This window comes from Zootoca vivipara, chromosome 11 (genome assembly GCF_963506605.1).
Source record: "Zootoca vivipara chromosome 11, rZooViv1.1, whole genome shotgun sequence".
In the NCBI taxonomy this organism is placed as follows: Eukaryota; Metazoa; Chordata; class Lepidosauria; order Squamata; family Lacertidae; genus Zootoca; species Zootoca vivipara.
Window position 1 is genome coordinate 61,059,271 of NC_083286.1, and position 22,696 is coordinate 61,081,966.

General features: G+C 47.6%; 2 protein-coding genes across 3 annotated transcripts in view; both read right to left on the reverse strand.

The window, feature by feature from the left end:
- Window positions 1-117, reverse strand: part of LOC118077161 (myogenesis-regulating glycosidase) — a 35,481-nt gene extending 35,364 nt beyond the window's left edge. The window contains exon 1 of one of the 2 annotated variants that reach the window (XM_035100614.2): window positions 26-117. The gene's annotated coding sequence lies outside the window, so the exon portion shown is untranslated. The remainder of the gene's footprint in view (window positions 1-25) is intronic. The other variant, XM_060280400.1, reaches the window with a different exon arrangement.
- A 5,476-nt stretch (window positions 118-5,593) lies between these two features.
- SPMIP6 (sperm microtubule inner protein 6) overlaps window positions 5,594-22,696 on the reverse strand; it is a 28,934-nt gene continuing 11,831 nt past the window's right edge. The window contains exons 2-7 of the mRNA XM_035100516.2: window positions 21,440-21,587; window positions 19,603-19,715; window positions 18,257-18,332; window positions 15,246-15,459; window positions 11,487-11,576; window positions 5,594-5,743 (exon numbers count right to left, since the gene is read on the reverse strand). Coding sequence (XP_034956407.1) covers window positions 5,638-5,743; window positions 11,487-11,576; window positions 15,246-15,459; window positions 18,257-18,332; window positions 19,603-19,715; window positions 21,440-21,587 — 747 coding nt within the window. The 3' untranslated portion in view covers window positions 5,594-5,637. The remainder of the gene's footprint in view (window positions 5,744-11,486; window positions 11,577-15,245; window positions 15,460-18,256; window positions 18,333-19,602; window positions 19,716-21,439; window positions 21,588-22,696) is intronic.

A 22,696-nucleotide genomic window follows, 5' to 3' on the forward strand; every position in this document is an offset into this window, starting at 1 on the left:
CCCTGCGCGCGCGCGCCTTGCCCACCTCCGTCCGGGGTCCCCGGCGCAAGAGGCGCCTCCGCTGGGGGGCTGCTGACTTGCTGCCGCCGCCGCTCCTGCCGCTGCCGCCGCCGGGCTGCTCTTCAGGTGTGAGGAGGAGGAGGAGGGGGAGAGAGGGAAGAGGGAGGGCAGAGGAGTCTGGGAGATGTAGTTTGCCAAGGGGAGGAGCAGCCCCCGAGGAGGATCCCGAGCGCGCCGCCGCCGCCGCCGCGCCTCGCCTCTCCGCCGGCCCGAGCTGCAAGCAGGCGAGCGCCAAGGCGCGGCGGCGGCTGCTCCGGAATTGCTCTTGCAGATCCATCCATAGCTGCCAAGTTTTCCCTTTTCTCGCGAGGAAGCCTATTCAGCATAAGGGAAAATCCCTTTAAAAAAGGGATAACTTGGCAGCTATGGATCCATCCCCTCCCATTGCAAGCCATCCCGGTCTCCGAGGGGGGGAGAGTCCAGGGGATTCAGGGGCTCAGCGTCCCCGTTTCCTTTTGGAAATGATGTCCAGCAGAGACTAGGGTGGCTCTAGGAGTGGAGTTGACATCCGTCTGCTGTGGGGGACCATGGAAGAGAAAAGTCAAACCTTCGGAGAGTTACAGCACCTGGCCACCTGCTGTGGCTGTAGAGCTCAATAAGGGAGAGACATGTTTTGTTGCAGCTGGGTCAGAGGAAGGCGTCTGTTTGTGCTGCTGCAGGTGCACCAGGACATATCTTCTCCCTGTCATTCCTCCTCTGGTCACTGCTATGGATGCACAACCTGACTTTCTGTCGCCGGGCATTGCGCTCGTCCGCAAGGGATCCCCACATGGTGGGGATGATGTTGCCAGCCTTCATGTCACATGTGCAGACCTCTTTGCCATGCAGAGTTGGTCTACTGGCAGGCCTAGGGCTTGACAGAGCATGTCCTTGGGGAACCTGCTATCATCTGCTTGAGTCATCATTCATAATACCACGCACAGTGTGGGCCCAAAATTGTTGTTGTTGTTGTTTAGTCATTTAGTCGTGTCCGACTCTTCGTGACCCCATGGACCATAGCACGCCAGGCACTCCTGTCTTGCACTGTGCCTCCCACAGTTTGGTCAAACTCATGTTCGTAGCTTCGAGAACAAGGCATGGATCAATGCCTTGTCGTGGCGAAGGGGCTTGAATAACTCAGAGAAGCTATGAGCTATGCCATGCAGGGCCACCCAAGATGGACAGGTCATAGTGGAGAGTTTTGACTAAACGTGATCCACCTGGAGAAGGAACTGGCAAGCCACTCCAGTATCCCTGCCAAGAAAACTCCATGGACAAAGACAACGGGGCCAAAATTAGGCATCACCAAATGGCTCTTCTCAATGATAGATCTTCTGAATTTGGCACCCCCTCAGCTTAGCACCCTGTGCAGAGAACTTCCAACACGACCCTAAATCTGGCACTGAGCCTGGGGGGGGGGGGTTTCACGGCACTACCCCCCCAAAGGGTCTTGTTTCTCCTATAGCTTCAGCCTTTGATCCCAGCAGAAAGCAAACATTGTGCACATCGCCACCACCTCTTACATTCCAAACTTTGATTTTGTCTTCCAACTCACTCAAAGCTAGAGGACTGCACCCACCCATTTGCCCTCTGGCACAGAACCACCTCTCATTGGCTATCCTTAACCTTTCTTTTATTTTCAAATAAATCTTTATTAAACATTCAACACATATTTACACAACAATTTGCCATATTACAGTTTATGCACGAACACTACACATGAAAAAGAAAAATACAACAAAAAATAAAGAAAAATAAAATAAAGAATGAAAGGAAGGAGGATAAAATAAACTTCTGATTTCTTTTGTTCCCCTACTGATGGCCCATTACTCCAGGCAGTTAGGAAACTGAACTGGCTTATCCTAGAATCATACTATTGGAAGGGGTCTCCAGGGGTCATCTAGTCCAACCCCCCTGCAATGCAGGAATCTCAACTAAAGCATCCATGGCTCTTTGTGAAGCCATTGGTTTGAGTCCTACCTTCCAGAGCAGGAGGATAGAAAAGGTCACTGTCTCGCAGTCTCATCTGATGGAACCGAATGAAGCTATTAAAACTCCTCCCACAATAAACCGGGGAGGGCTGGCTTATAAAAGTATGAATCACTCAGTATCTCAGCGTTTGACTTGCAACAAAATGTGTGCATTGTCTCGACTGAAAACTAGGTGACCTCAACTGATAGTAAAAGCTCTCATCTTGTTCTGCTGGATCTCTCAGCGGCTTTTGACACCATCGACCATAACATCCTTCTGGACCGTCTAGAGGGCTTGGGAGCTGGGGGCACTGTCATGCAGTGGTTCCGCTCCTTCCTCCTGGGCCGTGTTCAGAAAGTGGTGGTGGGGGATGAGTGTTCAGACCCCTGGGCGCTCACTTGTGGGGTGCCTCAGGGTTCTGTCCTCTCCCCCATGCTTTTTAACATCTATATGCAGCCACTGGGAGAGATCATCAGGGGGTTTGGGCTGGGTGTCCATCAGTATGCGGATGATACCCAGCTCTACCTCTCTTTTAAATCAGAACCAGTGAAGGCGGTGAAGGTCCTGTGTGAGTGCTTGGAGGCGGTTGGAGGATGGATGGCGGCTAACAGATTGAGATTGAATCCTGACAAGACAGAAGTACTGTTTGTGGGGGACAGGAGGCGGGCGGGTGTGGAGGACTCCCTGGTCCTGAATGGGGTAACTGTGCCCCTGAAAGACCAGGTGCGCAGCCTGGGAGTCATTTTAGACTCACAGCTGTCCATGGAGGCACAGGTCAACTCCGTGTCCAGGGCAGCTGTTTATCAGCTCCATCTGGTACGCAGGCTGAGTCCCTACCTGCCCACTGACTGTCTCTCCAGAGTGGTGCATGCTCTAGTTATCTCTCGCTTGGACTACTGCAATGCGCTCTACGTGGGGCTACCTTTGAAGGTGACCCGGAAACTACAACTAATCCAGAATGCGGCAGCTAGACTGGTGACTGGGAGCGGCCGCCGAGATCACATAACACCGGTCCTAAAAGACCTACATTGGCTCCCAGTACGTTTCCGAGCACAATTCAAAGTGTTGGTGTTGACCTTTAAAGCCCTAAACGGCCTCGGTCCGGTATACCTGAAGGAGCGTCTCCACCCCCATCGTTCTGCCCGGACACTGAGGTCCAGCTCCGAGGGCCTTCTGGCGGTTCCCTCATTACGAGAAGCCAAGTTACAGGGAACCAGGCAGAGGGCCTTCTCGGTAGTGGCACCCACCCTGTGGAATGCCCTCCCACTAGAGGTCAAAGAGAACAATTACCAGACCTTTAGAAGGCATCTCAAGGCAGCCCTGTTTAGGGAAGCTTTTAATGTTTGATGGATTTCTGTATTTTAGAATTTCTGTTTTTTTTGGAAGCCGCCCAGAGTGGCTGGGGGAACCCGGCCAGATGGGCGGGGTATAAATAATAAATTATTATTATTATTATATAACAATACTGCAAAAGGTTCCAGGATCTTGTCCCCAGCCTCTCCGTATAATAATAATTTACTCTGGGTGGCTTCCAACAAAAGATTAAAAATACATTAAAACATCAGTCATTAAAAGCTTCCCTAGACAGGGCTGCTTTCAGATGCCTTCTAAACATCAGGTAGTTGTTTATTTCTTTGACATCTGATGGGAAGACGTTCCATAGGATGGGTGCCACCACCGAGAAGGCCCTCTGCCTGGTTCCCTGTAACCTCACTTCTCGCAGGGAGGGAACCGCCAGAAGGCCCTCGGAGCTGGACCGCTTCTGAAACCCAGTCAACACAAATATTGAGCTAGATGTACCAGTGGCCTGACTCTGAGCTAAAAGTAATGCTCTGAGCAAACCCACATGGTACATTAAAAGCACATCCAATGCACATTTAAAGCATATGACTTCTCCCAAACAATCCTGGGACCTGTAGTTTGTTAAAGGTGCTGGGAATTGTAGCCCTGCAAGGCGGATAGTTCTCATAACCTTTTGGGGCAAGTCATGGGGGGGAAATGGTGTTGGTGTCCCCAGTGGCGGACCTATATTTGGGGGGCCCTGAAGCTTGAACTGTCATGGGGGCCCCTTCACAACCAGCAGCGAGACCTGGGGAACCACTGTTACCTTTTCCAATGGGGTTTATCCATGACAGATCACAACATTTTTTTTTTAAAAAAAATTAACTATGACATCTCATATTTGGAATGAAATTGCTGTACTGGATTATCTCACATGTCAAATTGTAAATAACATTTTAGCTGAGATGCCTGCATTGCAGGGGGTTGGACTAGATGACCCCTGGGTCCCTTTCAACTCTTAAGATTCTATTATTATAGTTTTCAAATTATTATTGCGGGGGATGAAAATTAGATAAATGGTGCATGATGCATGCATGATACTATGCATGGCATAGAATGATTTGCATTGTGTGACTCCGTTGGGCCTACTAGGGTTTCATAGTATATCAGGCCCTGGCTGTCCCCGGTAACAATGCAGACAGAAGCCAAGCGGTGCTGATGATGGAACTCAAACAACAACATTGCACAGAACAATCTGGCAAAGGCTTCTGCTTGGGGAAGAATCACACCACATCAATGCATAACTTTGGGGGTTGGAAGCAGAATCTTCTTATTTTTTTGTATATAATTTTTATTAAATTTACTGTTTTACAATTTAAAATACTCATTTTTCCATCTTAAGATATCAATGACTTCCCTTCTTCCCTTTCCATGGTTCATTTTACATATCATAAATCCCTGCATATTTTACAAAAACTATACCATTCAGTATTCCATTACTGCATCCATCAAAACTTTACAGTGTTAAATTCACCTTAATGCCGCCAGCATTTTCAGCTGTACACATTTATTTCCCATATACTCAATCAACGTTTTCCAATCTTCTCTAAATGTATGTTCTTCTTGTTCTCTTATTATATGTGTAAAGTCTGCAAGCTGTGCATATTGTGTCAACTTAAGTCTTCTTTAGTTGGGACCTTGCTTGTTTTCCATTTTTGGGGCTAACAAAACACGGGCCGCAGTAGTAGCATACATAAAAAACCTTTTTTGACACCTGGGAATTTCAGTCTGAATTATTCCCAACAGAAAGGACCCCCCCTTTTTTTTTGGAGAAAGTAGTTTTAAATATTTTTTTCCAATTCATTATGGATCATTTCCTGGAAGCAGAATCTCCTTTAAATCCTGGTTGCAGGATTCCCACAGGAATCTGATTGGCTGCCGTAAGAACAGGATGCTGGACTAGATGGGTCATTGCGCTGACTCAGCAACCTCTTCTTCCATTGTTACGTTTGTACAAGACGTTTACGGCTTTTGAAACTGGCTGCTGGGGTTACACAAGAGCCATCTAGCTGCACACAGATCTCCCCCCAGGGCGGTAATGGATTCTGAGCCAGGTTAAAATCTCTCCTTTTGTGGAGTGGAGAGGAAGATGATGCTGTCCTCCCCGGGCCAAAATAGCCACAGATGATGCTGTCCTCCCCGGGCCAAAATAGCCACACTTTGGTTCCTGCCGGTGATTTGGTCACTGCAGTGAAAGGAGGAATTCCCACTGTGAGCCCAAGGAAGGGACAGAGGCGCAATTAGTCACCAGCGGCAATTTTAATGGCAGCCTGTCTCAACTCTCTACTACCAACACGGTGGATGGGGGAAGGACTCCGAAACAAATTCAGGATGAATGATAAAGCTGTCCCTCTGTGCCCCTCCAGCCTTCTTAAAATGGCTTGTATCCCACCTGGCAGGGAGAGAGAAAGAAAAAAGATTTTAAACGGAGCAGAATATGACTTTGATTTGCAGGCTGCAATTGCCTGCAGTGTGTGTGTCTTTTTGACCTCCGGGTCCCATTGCTGGTCAGACACAACTCCATGGGCCACATATGAGACACACAACACTATACAGTTCACCTACAGGCCACATGCACACTCACAACATGTAGAATCATAGAACTGGAGAGAAGGGACCCCACGGGTCATCTAGTCCAACCCCCTGCAATGCAGGAAATATGCAGACATATTTCTCTCACACACTATTTCAGTAGGGGGCCTCCCAAGCGGTCTCCATTGTACTTAGATGATTGTGATGCACACTTATAACTTTTTAAAAACTTTACTTCCCTGGAGACGCACAAAAAATTCATTATGAAAACCTGTATTCCCATATGCGCACCACAACTTACAACAGTAAGCCTCTATAACACACATTAAATGAGTCACAAGTTAGTATAAACCTTTGAAACTGGTCTTTGGTTTTCTGGAGATTTTTTTGGAAACGAAATGAAGAGCCCTCCTTCTCCCGCGAAGGTATATTTGTGCTATGTTCCTCTTGCCAGTCCTGATTTGTGAGCCCATTTTTCCATAAGGCCAATACGCCAAGCATGCTCTCTTGTACCAAGCATTCAAGTTTGCACCTTTTAAATGTGTAATTTTACTTATATCATTAAACGCTTGCCCAAAATTTACTTGTTGGTGTTTAGTCGTTTAGTCGTGTCCGACTCTTCGTGACCCCATGGACCATAGCACGCCAGGCACTCCTGTCTTCCACTGCCTCCCGCAGTTTGGTCAAACTCATGTTCGTAGCTTCGAGAACACTGTCCAACCATCTCGTCCTCTGTCATCCCCTTCTCCTTGTGCCCTCCATCTTTCCCAACATCAAGGTCTTTTTCAAGGATTCTTCTCTTCTCATGAGGTGGCCAAAGTATTGGAGCCTCAGCTTCAGGATCTGTCCTTCCAGTGAGCACTCAGGGCTGATTTCCTTCAGAATGGATAGGTTTGATCTTCTTGCAGTCCATGGCACTCTCAAGAGTCTCCTCCAGTACCATAATTCAAAAGCATCAATTCTTCGGCGATCAGCCTTCTTTATGGTCCAGCTCTCACTTCCATACATCACTACTGGGAAAACCATAGCTTTAACTATATGGGCCTTTGTCGGCAAAGTGATGTCTCTGCTTTTTAAGATGCTGTCTAGGTTTGTCAAAATTTACTACCTTTGGGCATGTCCACCACAACAGCCCATATAGCTGCCTCTCTCTCCCTTGCACCAACACATTGGTGAAGTGTGTTTTTTATGTATATATGAAAGTTTAACTGAGGTTAAGTACTATTTCTGCATTGTCTTCAACATTATTTCCTTGATGCTGGCTGAGATAGTAAAAACAACCTAAAGAGCAAATTACGCTTATGACTCATTTCTGAAGGACCACTTTTCCGTGTTCCTTTTCCTTCCTTCCTTCCTTCCTTCCTTCCTTCCTTCCTTCCTTCCTTCCTTCCTTCCTTCCTTCCTTCCTTCCTTCCTTCCTGGCTCTTCCAGGCTGTTCCCCTCTCCTTCTGGCACAGGATTCCAGACCGGTGTCAGCACACAAATGGAGCAATTTTGCATGAGACACTCCCTTTTTCTATAAGTAGGGCTGATTTGCATCTGTGGGGGTGGAATCTGCATTCCTCTCATGCGCAGTTTGAATGTGTTTCTTTTGGCACATTCATTTTTACTTCCATCACTAAATTCAAGGAGGCATTGGGGCGGGGAGCTGTTAAGCAGACTTTCCCCAACCAGGCAATTGCTCACACCTGGACCAGCTCAGCTTTTGCAAAGCTATGACATCACCTGCTTGATACTCTACATTTCCACGCCCCTGGAGGTTCGTTATTTTACCGCTACACTTTTGGAAATCCAAATACTGAAATCAGACGTACACTCAAAACTGCCAACTCAAGCTCAGAATTTACGCCACAATTGTGACCATCCCACTTAAACCTCTGCAAGACATGGAAGGCAAACTGACTGCTATGGGGAAGTCAGAGGGCAGAGGATGAATAATAAGAAGGGCCTCTCAGAAGCAGGAACATTATGAGTGCAACCGGGAAAAAGCTTAAGGTGGGCCTCCACAAGCTATATCTTCCCTCCTCTACCCTTTTCCTTGCGTGCTATGTCTTTGTGAGTGCAACCAAGGAAAAACGTAGGGTGGAGACCCACAAGATACATGCTTGCATCTTCCTTCACTTCCCTTTTCCCTTTTGTGTCATGTCCTTTTAGAGTATGAGTTGGAGGAGAGGGATTGCGTTAGCACTGGTTATTTCTGTAAGCTGCACTGAGAAACTTCTTTGGTTAAACGGGGTTAAAGTGTCAGGATGGCAATGTGAGCAACAGGCTCTAGTCTTCTCCTCCCTGCTCTTTTCTTTTTAATTTTTAACTTTTGTTGCTGGCCTGTTTTATGCTTAAAGGGCAGGTTAGAAATGCCTTCAGTAAACAAACCATCTATGCATCCTGTGAACTTTAGAACCAATCTTTATCCTAATTAAGGCCTTTATCCTAATTTGGCTTCTTCGGTGAGTGCTGCAACATCGCAGGACCCCAGAACGTGGAAATGTCCAAGGCCTGGGGCTGAGATTTGGTTGCTGTTCCCCTTTGCCCCCCACCTGACTGTTGTTGTGGTTCTGCTATATCCAGATGGGTGTTTTAACTGGAACCACGAAAACACCCCAATGGCCCTGGAGGGAAAAGGAAAGGTGGATATATGCCATATTGGCCCAAATATAAGCCACAACCACAAATAAGCCGCACATTTAAAATTCAAGGGGGGGAAAGACAAAAGACAATACCCAAATATAAGCCACTCCCTTAAAATTGGGTTACAGGCTGAAAATTGCTGCGGTTGGTAGAATTGTTAAAGGTAAAGGGACCCCTGACCATTAGGTCCAGTCGTGACCGACTCTGGGGTTGCGCGCTCATCTCGCATTATTGGCCGAGGGAGCCGGCGTATAGCTTCCAGGTCATGTGGCCAGCATGACAAAGCCGCTTCTGGCAAACCAGAGCAGCACATGGAAACGCCGTTTACCTTCCTGCTTGCATTTTGATGTGCTTTCGAACTGCTAGGTTGGCAGGAGCTGGGACCAAGCAACGGGAGCTCACCCCGTCACAGGGATTCGAACCGCCGACCTTCTGATCAGCAAGCCCTAGGCTCAGTGGTTTAACCACAGCGCCACCTGGGTCCCTATATTGTTACTCGGAGCCAATTTAAGCCTTTGATCTTGCAAGCCCGCAAAGGTTACCGTACAATTGCTAAAATTGCAAATCGCTATTCAATTGCTTCAATTCCACAGCCACTCACACCCGTAAATGGCCAATGAACAGTCTCAAGCTCACAAATTGGCAATAAAACATTTTTTAGTTCCGTTTTACCATATGTCTATTTCAGCAGCGATATCGTAAAAGCCAATTTTTGTAAGGTCGCGAATTTAAGCTGCACTTTAACTTTTCACGGTTGGAATTTGGAAAAAAAGTGCAGCTCATATTCGGGCCAATACGGTATATATTTTTCCCCAGGTATTGAGAGACATGCCTGGTCAACACATACTTGTCAAATTGTTCATACTCCCTCCCTATTGCCTTCATGGTGGAGCTCCCAATTAAATGCCCTCCGTGTAGGGATTTCGGGGGGGGGGGGACAGACTTTATTTGTACCAGCAGAGAGAGGTAGCCTCCAACTGCCTGGCAAACAGAGAAATCCACCTCATTTCCAAGACACAAGACGCACAGATGCAATCACTACGGCAGCCTTGGGGGGAGCAAAACATCTGGAAAGCACTAGGCTGCAGAAGGATGGCTTAGTCCAGGCATCCCCAAACTTCAGCCCTCCAGATGTTTTGGACTACAATTCCCATGATCCCTGACTACTGGTCCTGTTAACTAGGGATCATGGGAGTTGTAGGCCAAAACATCTGGAGGGCCGCAGTTTGGGGATGCCTGGCTTAGTCAGTCCCTGCAGTATCTTCTTATCTTCTGATATTCTCCAGGTATACCTTTTACAGGGGTGTATGTGGTGGGGGACACACCTTGTGCTACTTCCAGGATAGTTTGTCCACCTTTGGTCCCCACCCTGCGCTCAGCTCTTACCTGTGGCTCCTAGAAGCTGTCAGCGCAAAACAGCGCCCATTTCCTGGGAACAGCTTCGACTGGCTGGCTAAGCCAGGTGAGGGCAGCCGAAGGCTCTCAAGCGCTCATCAGCAAGGGTGAGGGGGGGAATCCTGTTGTCTGGGCAGCCCAGGACCTCCATACACAGGCCCGGTGCGTCCAATTAGGCGGACTAGGCCATTGCCTAGGGCGCGAAAATGGAGGGGGCGCTGCCGAGCCTGCCCCGCAAAACCCCTGCACCACCGCCACCCTCCTAAGGCGCGTGCTTGCACTCCTCCCGCCTATGGAGGGGACGCCAAGAGCTCCAGCGAGCGAGCGAGCGGTGGCGGTAGTGGTGGCAAGCGCCTGCAGGCAAAGCCTTCAGCTATGGGCGCTGCCGCCACCACTGCCCGCCCGCTCGCCGAGGAGCCCCCAGCATCCCCTCCACAGGCGGGAGGAGCAAGGAGCCAAAAGGAGAGCTCAGCGCCCTCCCGCCCATGGAGGGGACGCTGTGAGCTCCCCAGCGGCTGCAGTGAGCAAGCGGCGGCAGCGCCCGCAGCTGAAGCCTTCAGCTATGGGCGCTGCTGCCGCCGCCACCGCTCACTCACTTCCGCCGCTGAGGAGCTCAAAGCGTCCCCTCCACAGGTGGGAGGGCGCTGAGCTCCCCCCTTGGCCTGCGCTCCTCCTACCAATGGAGGGGACGCAGGGGCATCAGCGGTGTGCGTGCGTGCGTCATGACGCATGCGTCCGGGGGGCGCCAGAAGGTGTTTTGCTTAGGGCGCAAAAAGCCCTAGCACCGTGCCTATCCATACACACTGCCCAAGTCCACACCCCAAGGATGTCACTTTAGTGCTGCTGATGCAGCGGTTTGACTTCGCCCCTGGAGGCGGACTCCGAGAAAGACGGAGGCCAACACTAGAGAGCCAGTGTTGAAATCACCCACAGGTCCACTGTGTGACTTTTGAAACCTCCCTTGTCTGACAGCCTCATTTCTCCTGCTGCACCAAGGCAGGATTGGGCCAATCCCCCTGCGGAAGGTGGCACCTGTGTTTCTGTTGCTCCAGTCAACCAAGGCTGATGGCTTAACCACTGGCGTAGGGATATGGGGGGTGGAGGGTTGTCCCGCCCCGGGTGTCATGCCTAAGGAGGGTGACAAGATCGGCCCCCAAGCAGATTGCCGGCGCGCCAATTGGCGATCCCCACCCAGCAGATCACAGACACATCAATCAATTTGGGGTCTGTACGAGGCTTGCAGTGGCAGCTGGCCCCGTGGGTGGGTCACTCCGCCCCATGGGCGGGTAACCCCCCCACTGCACAGGGTACCAGAGGAACTAGCTACGCCCCTGGGCTTAACCCAGTCTCCCTTGGCCTGATCCAACAGGCGCTTCTTATGTTCTTATTATCCAGAACCCGCCTCTGGCTGCCTGCTAGAGAGGAAGCTGGTTTGCTGGCAGCCAAGCTGTCCTTGGGGGAAATCTGTTTCCCAGGGTTGGTCCTCAGGAAAGGTCCCCAGGCAACACACATCGCTTGTGAGCAACCACGTCTCCCCACCCCAGCTCCTTCCCCTCGCCAAACCTGTTTGGATTCCTTACCTAAGGTTCATATACGGGAAACCAGGCGGCAGGCTGGGCATTCGTGCACAGAGTGTCATTTCGTGGTGGTGGTCGTAGTACGGGAAATTCCTGGAAGAGCAGTGGGGGGAAGAGAGAGAGGTTGCCATTAAAGGGCGGCAGGAGACCTTGGCTGGCATCTCAGCGGGGGGCAGGTGGGTCAGAGCCAGAGCCAGAGCCATGGGCAAGAACTTGGGAGGGGGGGAAGCAGGACACTAGGGAAGAGCTGCATTGCAGGATCAGACCAAGACCCAACCAGCCCAGTGTTCTGTGCCCGAGTGGTCAGCAGCTTCTCACAGCCAGGGGGCAAAGTTGATGACCATTTCCTAAGGTGTTGGGTGTGTGTGTGTTGCTTTTGGTTCCCAGTAGAGGTACACTGCTTTTGCACATGGAGGTTCCACTTAACAATCATGGTTAATTAACAATCATGGCTAATTTACCCCTCCCTCCCTCCCTCCTAAGCTGCTGGCCACTTAAGACACTTAGGCAAAGAAGTGGAGGTGAAAGAACTAGGAAGTGGCTCCCGCTATCGGGGTGTCAGAATTGAAATTTAGAAGGATGGATCTTATATTCTAAGCCAAAGGAGGAAAGTTGCTGAACTGCTAGACAGCCTGAAGCTGCGATAAGCCAACCCAGTAGCCACACCAATGACCATTGATTTCCTGGAGACAGAACATGAATCTAAGCTCTTGCCTGACCGCAACCAATGCAGGTCAACAATAGGGAAACATTTGTACCTTACCAGACAATGAGACCAGACATTGCAAATGCAGGGGGAATTCTAAGCAGCAAAGGGAGTGCTCCCACTGCAATGGACTGGGTCCTCATAAAAAGAGGAGTATGAACTGTAAGGAGTACGACAAGGTTGTATATTGTCTCCCTGCTTATCTAACTTATATGCAGAATTCATCATGCGAAAGGCTGGACTAGATGAATCCCAAGCCGGAATTAAGATTGCCGGAAGAAATATCAACAACCTCAGATATGCAGATGATACAACCTTGATGGCAGAAAGTGAGGAGGAATTAAAGAACCTTTTAATGAGGGTGAAAGAGGAGAGCGCAAAATATGGTCTGAAGCTCAACATCAAAAAAACCAAGATCATGGCCACTGGTCCCAGCAACTCCTGGCAAATAGAAGGGGAAGAAATGGAGGCAGTGAGAGATTTTACTTTCTGGGCTCCTTGATCACTGCAGATGGTGACAGCAGTCACGAAATTAAAAGACGCCTGCTTCTTGGGAGAAAAGCAATGACAAACCTAGACAGCATCTTAAAAAGCAGAGACATCGCCTTGCCAACAAAGGTCCGTATAGTTAAAGCTATGGTTTTCCCAATAGTGATGTATGGAAGTGAGAGCTGGACCATAAAGAAGGCTGGTCACCGAAGAATTGATGCTTTTGAATTATGGTGCTGGAGGAGACTCTTGAGAGTCCCATGGACTGCAAGAAGATCAAACCTATCCATTCTTAAGGAAATCAGCCCTGAGTGCTCACTGGAAGGACAGGTCCTGAAGCTGAGGCTCCAATACTTTGGCCACCTCACGAGAAGAGAAGACTCCCTGGGAAAGACCCTGATGTTGGGAAAGATTGAGGGCACTAGGAGAAGGGGACGACAGAGGATGAGATGGTTGGACAGTGTTCTCAAAGCTACGAACATGAGTTTGACCAAACTGCGGGAGGCAGTGCAAGACAGGAGTGCCTGGCGTGCTATGGTCCATGGGGTCGCGAAGAGTCGGACACGACTAAACAACATGAAGTGTAAATGTAAAGCTGCCGGCAGACAGCAATCTGGAACTATTAGGCTGCACGGTTGCTGACTGGGCTGGAGGCACTAAAGATTACAAGGGAACCAGGTGGATATGTCTTTATGTTTGGAAATGGTCCAATTTCTTACGGCAGTTATAAACAAGGATGTGTAGCTTTCTCTTCCAGAAAGTCAGAGTATGTAGCTGCAACTGAGCATGCAGAGAGCTGGCCTGGCTGGCGTGGGAGAAACCTATTTGACATATGAAAGACAAGCAGAGCTGTCCTATGGTATTGCAGAGTGAGAAGTTCCACACAAGAACCAAGCACATCGGGGGGGGGGGAGTACTGCTGCCTGTGCGATGGCCTAGTTTAAGGAGCGTCTCCACCCCCATTGTTCTGCCCGGACACTGAGGTCCAGCGCCGAGGGCCTTCTGGCGGTTCCCTCATTGCGAGAAGCCAAGTTGCAGGGAACCAGGCAGAGGGCTTTCTCGGTAGTAGCACCCGCCCTGTAGAACGCCCTCCCATCAGATGTCAAGGAAATAAACAACTATCTGACTTTTAGAAGACATCTGAAGGCAGCCCTGTTTAGAGAAGTTTTTACTCTTTAATCGATTATTTTATTCTTCTGTTGGAAGCCGCCCAGAGTGGCTGGGGAAACCCAGCCAGATGGGTGGGGTATAAATAATAATTAATTAATTAATTAATTAATTGGCCTATTGCCAAAGAGATGACCACTGGCATCTTCACCAAACCTCGACCAAGGGACAGTTTTGAAAACCTTTGAGTCAAGATGGGACTCCAGGTGCTTTAATAAAACTGTGCATGCAATTACTATATTTGCCTGAGAAGGGGTTTGTGGGAGACTAGCAGTCAAATCTAACAATGCATATTCTTGCCAGTTAGCATGAGAAGGAGTTAAGGCAACAGAGCTGTATTGCTGATAGGAAGACTCAAGCCACAGACATGTAATTGGTAGAGAGGGCTTTGTGTGATGTCCTTTCCTCCTCAGGACAGGAGGGGAAAGGAACATAAAAGTATTTCCTGTTCCCCTCCCTCCCTCTCTTCGTCCAGTACTCGGAGCAGACATTTGTCTAACTGCTCCAGCTCACACACGTGCCTCAGGCTATTCCTTTTGTAAATGTAAGTATTTTACCTGCATAGTTTTTACTGCTGCAGTTGCTGACAACCAGCGTATGACTATGAGTAAGTAAACCCTATTTTAAACTTACTTCTCAGCCTGCTGTCTGATTCTTTGCCAAGCGGGGCAAGAAAAGGGGGAACCAGCTTGCTCCGCAGCTGGACTTGTTCAAAAGAAGGCTTTGCAGCCTAATTCACATGCCTTTAATTTGCTGCTAAGGAAGGGACTTTCAACTCAGCCTCGCATTTAAATGCAAGCGGTCAGCTGATGTTCTATCTGTTCAACACAAACATGGGCACCTGGAGGGATGAATCACAATTAATTTATCCTCTCCTCCCTATTAAAACCCACCCCATACTGAGGACACACTGCAGGGTGTGCCCTGTGCATACAGGTGAGACTCGGGAAATTAGAATATTGTCGAAAAGTGCATTTATTTCAGTAATGCAACGTAAAAGGTGAAACCAATATATGAGATAGATGCATGACATGCAAAGCAAGATATGTCAAGCCTTTATTTGTTGTAATTGTAATTATTTGTCATTAGGTGGGTCAATTATAAATGGAATGTAATTAATGAAATGTAATAGCGATGTTTATTTTTGTATTATTGTAACTATTTGTTTTATTACTGTGGAATTTCCAAAAGAAAGCCTTTGTAAAAATTGAAAGAAAAATAAAAAGTTGCATTACTGAAATAAATGCACTTTTCGACGATATTCTAATTTTCCGAGTTTCACCTGTATGTTCCAATGAGGAGCTCATGGTGGAGTCTTTTCTATGCCCCCCCCTTCCGAGCCCCCCCCAAGAGCCCTGAGGGGGAGGGGTTGGGGTGTGGTCTGCAAAAACCCTCCGAACCTTACAATCTTCTCAACTAGCTGGCTGATCTGTCGCTCGTTGGTGGGCGCTCCATCGACGTAGTAGTCCATTCCTCGCAAGCAGTAATGGCGTCCCGTGCAGGGGCTGTAGTAGCCTTGGTATGGCATCCTTCCTGGGATGGTGTAACGGTGCTGTATGGATGGAAGCTGCTTCCGAGACAAGCTGTTCAACATGTTAACCACCACTTCCCGTTCTGAAGAAAATGGGTGGGGAAGAAAAAGAGGAGAGTTTGTGCCCCTGGAAAACTAGGAGGGAGTTTTATGACAGCGAAGTGGAGGTGTTAGCATAAAACACTCGGATGCAGGAGTCCAGCCAGCCAAGTCTATCAGTCGGTTCAGGGCAATAGAGAAAGGGAAGCCCCTTTTCTTGCAGCGCATAGAATTGCAGAGTTGGAAGGGGCCCCAAGGGCCATCTAGCCCAACCCCCTGCAATGTAGGAATCACAGCTCAGTTTAAACTGAGGGCATTCACAATAATTGCTTGTGATGACAATGGCTGCTAGCCTAGGTGCTTTTAAAAGGGATTGTTATCGGGCTTCCGGTCTGTCGCCCGAGCCATCCGGCGGGGTTTGTCTCGAGCTCCGAGACAGCCCGGCTTTGCTGGGGGGGGGGAGGGCTGTGAAAGTGCCGCAGCGTCCCCAAAGAGTCCCAAATAGAGCGTTCTGGGAACGAAGTGTTCAGCGGCGCCCCATTTTTGGCGATTCCCTGACTCTCTGGCGAGCTCTAATAAGAGCCCCGGAGCGAGAAGGGTTGCAGTCACGGGGGCCATCTTGAACGTCAGTGTTACCCTAGCGAAGTGAAGCTTCGAGCCGGTGGTGGTGAGCGGCAGATTCTTCCAAAGTCTCTGATTCGGAAAGCTGGACTCCATGAGTAAAGTTTGAAAATTTTATCATATTGGATTATAATTCGATAAATGGGAGAGAGAGCGAAAAACAGAAGCCATCTCCTCCCACTGATTGATTTAAGAAGCAGTTAAGAAAAAGAGGAGACCCGTGCCGGTGTTAAGAAGTATATCATTTGAACTTCTCCAAAGAACATTTTAAAGAATCTCCCCCAGAGGCAGGGCAAAGGGGGAGAATTGTTTTATTGTTGAGAGAATCCCTGCAATTAGAGTTAATTGAAGAAGGGAGAGCTTCTCCCTGTCCTGAAATCGGCAGCCCGGCCAGGACAGTGAGCTGAATGTGATGATGGATGAAAGTAAGGAACTGATTCTTAAAGACTCTTAGTTTGACTGTTTGAAACAACTTTAAAATGGATGTTACAAGATATGGAATGGATATACAGTTTCCAGTTCGGGTTACTTGGAATAGTTGCAATTTGCAACCACCTCCTGGTTCTCAAGTCTCACTCTGCCCTTGGTAAGCTAGAAAAATGTCAACAAAAGACTATGCACCTGCGTTCAAGGACAAAGTGATAAGACTCTTGTGGGAAATCAGAATTGGGATGTATAAGACTCAGCAACAACTGGCAGAAATAAATCAAGATTCACAGAAAGGGGACTTGCTCAAAGAAGAGGATTTGCCCAAAGAAAAGGCGCAAGATCTACAGAAAGAGGACTTGTCCAAAGAAAGGGCTCAAGATGACAAAAAGACACACGAACTGAGCCATGGTACAATTGAAAGTGAAGAAAATGAAGATGGATTACAGGGATTACAAGTGGATGAAGACTAGCATGAGATTTGGAATACCTCTCTGATGGAGGGGAAAAAGCAAAAATTACTGGAGGGACAGAAAACCCACAAGAAAAACAGAGAGCAAAGAAGAGGAGAATATTGGGGGGGGGGACAGAGGAGTTTGGATTCTGAAGCAGGTCAGGAAGGGGGTGGGATGAAGGAGGATTGAATATTCTGTTATTTAGGATGGATAAAAAAGACTGAAACCTGGACTGTTGACTCTGGACTGGAAGGGAATGGCCGAGATTGGGGGAGGGAGGGGGAAATTCATGATAATAAAAAAAAAATTAAAATTGGGAATGTTAAAAAGGATTTAAAAAATATGGAGGTTCTTTCTTTGGAAGATAAAAATCAGGTAGGGGAAGAAAAGTAAGATTGATTAGATGAAATTATGATAGGATTTGGAAATATTAAATTTAGAATGTGGTAAGAGGATTTAAAAATGGGATAGTTTATATAATATAAGGTTAAAAATTGGCAATTAGAATGGGAATAATAATAAGAAATCTGTTAAATGAGAATTGAAAATGGAAATCGGGATAGGGGGAGGTTGGGGAAGCCCCCACAATGTTTATGAAAATGGAACGATTATAATAATAATGTCTCTTTTTTCTTTTCCTTTTTTCCTTTTTATTTTTTCCTTTTCCTTTTTACCTTTTTAGGGGGGGTTGTTTTGGGGTTTCTCTTTTTTCTTTTTTGGATAAATGGTTGGGTGGACACTCCCCTGTTTTCTCCCTTGTTTTTATGGAGCTCCCTGGTGGCGGGGGGAGGGGTTGGGGCAGGGGGGGGAGGAGGACAATCCCAATTATAAAATGGAGCACCTTCGACTGCCTACTTTCATGGGACTCACTCGTGGCAGGAGGAGGCCTGTGGAGGGGGGGGTTGGAAGAGGGTGGAGATATGTTATGTACGTTTTGTTTTTCTTAATGTGGAAAATTTAATAAAAATATTTTAAATAAAATAAATAAAAGGGATTGTTATCCAAGCTGACAGATGATGAAACTTGCCGACGGCTATTAGGCCAAGACAGTTAAACAGAACCTCCAGGTTCAGAGGCAGTATACCCTCAAAAGATGAGCTGCTGGTCTTTATGACCCCCCCCCCCAAATCATCTGATGCCTGGAGAGAGAATGCTGGATCAGATGGGCTTTAAGGACAGTGATGGGTAACTAAGAGACCTGGAGGACAACATGGAGCAAACTGAGGGAAGGATGAAACCCTGGAGAGCTTCTGTCCATCAGTGGAGACTGACAGCATTGATTCAGTATAGAGCAGGTTCCTAAACCAGGCAAGGACGCGCAAGATCGCAGAGGAGTTACCGTAATTGTTGAGACGCTCAGGTTTCGGAGGGTATTGCATGGGCATCCCACGAAGGATCGACTCTAACCCAGCCTCCTGCAAGGAAAGATTGCACAGTGTGAGCCCATTTCTCTGGGATTTATGCAGGGACATGTGCATTTGGCATGACGCAGCGCCATGCTCAAGTTCGGGACCCCGTCTCCCCCCCAATGCTCCGTGGAGGCGGCAGAACTGGGCCCAAACTAGCAAAAAGAATTTCACGAGGAACCAATGTAAGGTTCTACACTTAGGCTGGAAGAAGCAGCCGCCCAAATTTAAGCTGGGGGACGCTGTTTGACAGTGGAACAGACTCCTTTAGAAGGTGCTTGTGCTCTCCTTCCTTGGAGGTTTTTAAGCAGAGTTTGGGTGGTCATCTGTCAGCGACGCTTTAGTGGAGATTCCTGCGTTGCAGGAGAGAGGTCGTTGCAGCTGTTTCGGCATGTCAGGGTTGATGTGACATATCCTATACAGGTATATCAAGATAACAGGTCCTGTTTGGCTTTGCTGGCGTCAGAGAGTTGCAAGCAAAGAACCAAGTACATTGTGCAAGGGAGTGTATCCAGAAAGGACTTATTCAGGTGTCCTACATGCCAGGTAACGGGATTCCTGCGGATCTGTTGTCCAAAGTTGTTAATAGAGAACAACTTCAGTTTTATGTACAGAAGCTACAGTTGTGCCAAAATACTGGGGCTTCAGGTTACATGTAAAGGGGGAGGATGTTGTGATTCCCATGCCACCTTAAGGGTTTGCAGACATGTCACATGTCTGCTACATGCCAGCACAGAGTGCTGGGAAACTGCTGTACAGCCTTTGCTTCGGCTGTTCTCTCTCACAAAGAGAAGACATGTTTTTCCTTTGTCTGACTTATAGAAAATAAACTGCTGTAAATATTCTTGCACAGGCAATCTCAGCGCCTCTTCTGTTGCGTCAGATCCTCTGCTAAAGAATGTGTTCCTGCTTCAGAGAAGCAGAACCATTATCAGCGTTGCTCCAGATTCTAGCCAGCGTGTCGGCTGGAGGGCCTGGGCCAGCTGGAGGCAGGCCAGCAGGCCGCGCGATGCCCTCTGGATGTCAACACCCCTGGGGTCCCTTCCAACTCTATAATTCCTCACCACCAGCACCTGCCGCCCAAGGCTGCTCCCCGGCTCTGTCTGATAGTAGAGCTGGCCTTGCTTAAGAGTCACCTTGTTTAAGAATGGCTTCCCTGAAGCCCTGCCCTCTGCCATTCTGCTACCAGGTGTGCAGCAGGGGCAGTTCCTGTCCACAGTAAGAGCCTCCTTTCGGACCTGCATCCCACCCCGGATCTCCGCGGAGTCACAAGAATTACCCGAGGGATCCGTGGAAGGTACGTGGTGTATCGATTCCATGCCGCGCTGTTGTAGGGCCCCGTTCTCCACGTTGAGTACCTGTCGTCTGCAAGGAAGACCGGGTTGAACCTCTCTGCAATTGAAAAAGGAGACGGGAGAGTTTTGCTATCAGGGTTGAGGATGGAAAGCCCAGAGGGGGCAAAAAAAAGGGAAGGAACCCGCCACCGAGGACCAAAGCGCTTGCTATACAAATCTATGGCGCCACTGCGTTGGCTGTACTGTGAGCCGTTCTGGTCGCCTCGCCAACGACGGATGCTGTAGAATTGGAAAAGGTTCAGAAAAGGGCCACCAAAATGATCGAGCAGTTTAGGCAACTCCCCTATGAGGAAATATCACAGCTTTTGGGACTTCTCTGTTTAGAGAAAAGAGGTGATATGACCGTGTAAAAACCCTGTATTGCATGGAGAAAAACTTCTCTCTCTCTCATGATGCTGGAACTCAACAGGGACATCCAATGTAGGCGAATGATTCAGGACATGTAAAATTAAGTGCATAAAAACTCCTCTCTCAGCAGATACTTTTTTCCTTTGTAAATGCCTCTTCTAGAAAATTATGTTCCATCTCTATTCTCAGGGGCAGGAAATGCCTGGGAATAAGAGTCACTGGGGATCACAGGCTGGTTCACCAACGGCGGCCATTCCTGGACAGGGATAGCCTGAGAGCGCTGTAGTCCATGCCTTCCTAACCTCGAGGCTGGATTACCAATGGATTCAAGTTACAAGTCAGAATCTCTTTTCTGGTAACTTGTATGCCCAATCAATGTCTGCTTTTAACCTTTTCAAATATGGTTTTCAGCTGTATGGTTTTATGCATATGTAATTGTAAATTGCTTTGACATTTTATAAAATGAAATTGGTGTTGTTGTTTAGTTGTTTCTGACTCTTCGTGACCCCATGGACCATAGCATGGTCCTGTCCATGGTCCCCATGGACCAACACTCCTGTCTTGCACTGCCTCCTGCAGCTTGGTCAAACTCGTGTTAGTAGCTTTGAGAACACTGTCCAACCATCTCATCCTCTGTCGTCCCCTTCTCCTAGTGCCCTCAATCTTTCCCAACATCAAGGTCTTTTCCAGGGAGTCTTCTCTTCTCATGAGCTGGCCAAAGCATTGGAGCCTCAGCTTCACGATCTGCCCTTCCAGTGAGCACTCAGGGCTGATTTCCTTCAGAATGGATAGGTTTGATCTTCTTGCAGTCCATGGGACTCTCAAGAGTCTCCTCCAGCACCATAATTCAAAAGCATCAATAAATATTTTTTTAATAAGTCATAGAATCATAGAATTGTGGAGCTGGAAGGGACCCCTAAAGGTTTCCCAGGTGTCAAACGGTTATTTATGTATGCCACTATGGCGGCCCGTGTTTTGTTAGCTCCAAAATGGAAAATGAGCAAGGTCCCAACCAAAGAAGAATGGCAACTTAAACTGATGGAATATTCGCAGTTTGTGGATCTAACTTACAGAATAAGAGAACAATAAGAACATTTGTTTAAAGAAGATTGGAAAATGTTTCTTGAATATATGGGGGAAGGAATTGTGTATACACTTGAAAACGTCGGCAGCATTAAGATAAATTCAACAGTGTAAATAAGTTTTGATGGAAGTAATAATGGAATACTGAATGGTTTAGTTAATATAAAATATGCAGGGATTTACGCTATGCAAAATGAACCATGGAAAGAGAAGAAAGGAAGTCGTTGATATTTTAAGGTTGTTTAAATGTATATTCTAAATTGTAATACAGAAAATTTAACAAATATATCTATGGAAGCAACCCCTTGTGCACAAGTAAGTGAAATGTACCTTCCTCCCTGGTTACCCAGTATTTGTACGGCCGGTAAGCTGTTGGTTCTATGGAGTTCTTATAGGTGTATTCCTGTACTGCCTTCTTCACCAAATTCTCCAGGCGGTTTTGGTCTATCGGGTGGTCAATTCTGGGCACGCTCAAGCCCTACAAGGCAGAAAAAAGACTCATGAACCCTCGGATGCCCTCATTGGGGGTGTTGGTGATCTGGTGGCCCTGGGCAACTGTCTTCCTGCAGGGCTGGAGTTGTTGCTGGCCTCGCTACCATCCTGGCCCATCAGCCAACTTGGCTAGGGGCTAATAGGAGCCTGATAACATCTGGAGGAGAACGCTCCCCTTTTCTGCCTTCCATTTCAGAGGTGTTATTTGTGTCAGTGGTTAAAATCAGCACAGTTTCTTTCGAAAGGTTCAGTCTCCCACCTCGATTCGACAGATACCAAATAACACCCGTTCTTCATTTGCAAGAACGGGATGGTTTAGTGTGGCAGCACCTGCACTTTGGAACTCCCTGCCTCTTGATATCAAGTGGCACTTCCACTATACTGTTTTTGGCCCCTGTGAAAAACATTATTGTTCTGTTGGGCTGGAAGTTGCTTTGGCTACATTGGGCAAGATAAAGCCACTTAACTGATGTGAATTTTAACCTGTTTTAGTATTTTAACGCTTTGTATATTTTAAACTATTGTATTTTTCTTGTTATTGTTTTTTTCTTTTCATAAACTGTTTTGAGGGTTTTTTAAAAACAGAAATAAATAAATGAATTAAATAAATAAGGCTCAACAACTTCCTTGGATCTTATTCTTTCCCTGCTGTTCTCAAAATCCAGATCTTACAGACTTAACCCTCCTAGCCTTATATGCTACTGCTCTTAAATTACCATCTACGCTCCACTTCCAAAGGTTTATTTGTGTATTTATTCCCACACCCACCCACCCTCAAAGCAGTTTACGCAGAAAGATAAGACAATAAATTCACCAAAAAAATTACAACCATAATTTAAAACATACAGAAAGTAAAACCCACAATAAAATAAGACTAAAACATATTAAAACTCATACAAATTTTCTAAACGTCTCAGCAAGCTTGTCTACATAAACATGTCTTCGTCAGGTGTAGAAAAGAATGCATTGAAGGTGCCCGTCCGATATCAATAGGCAGGGAGTTCCAATGTGTAAAGAGATGCCACACTGAACGTTCAAGTGGGGTACTGTCATACAGTGGTTCTGCTCCTTCCTCCTGGGCCGTGTTCAGAAAGT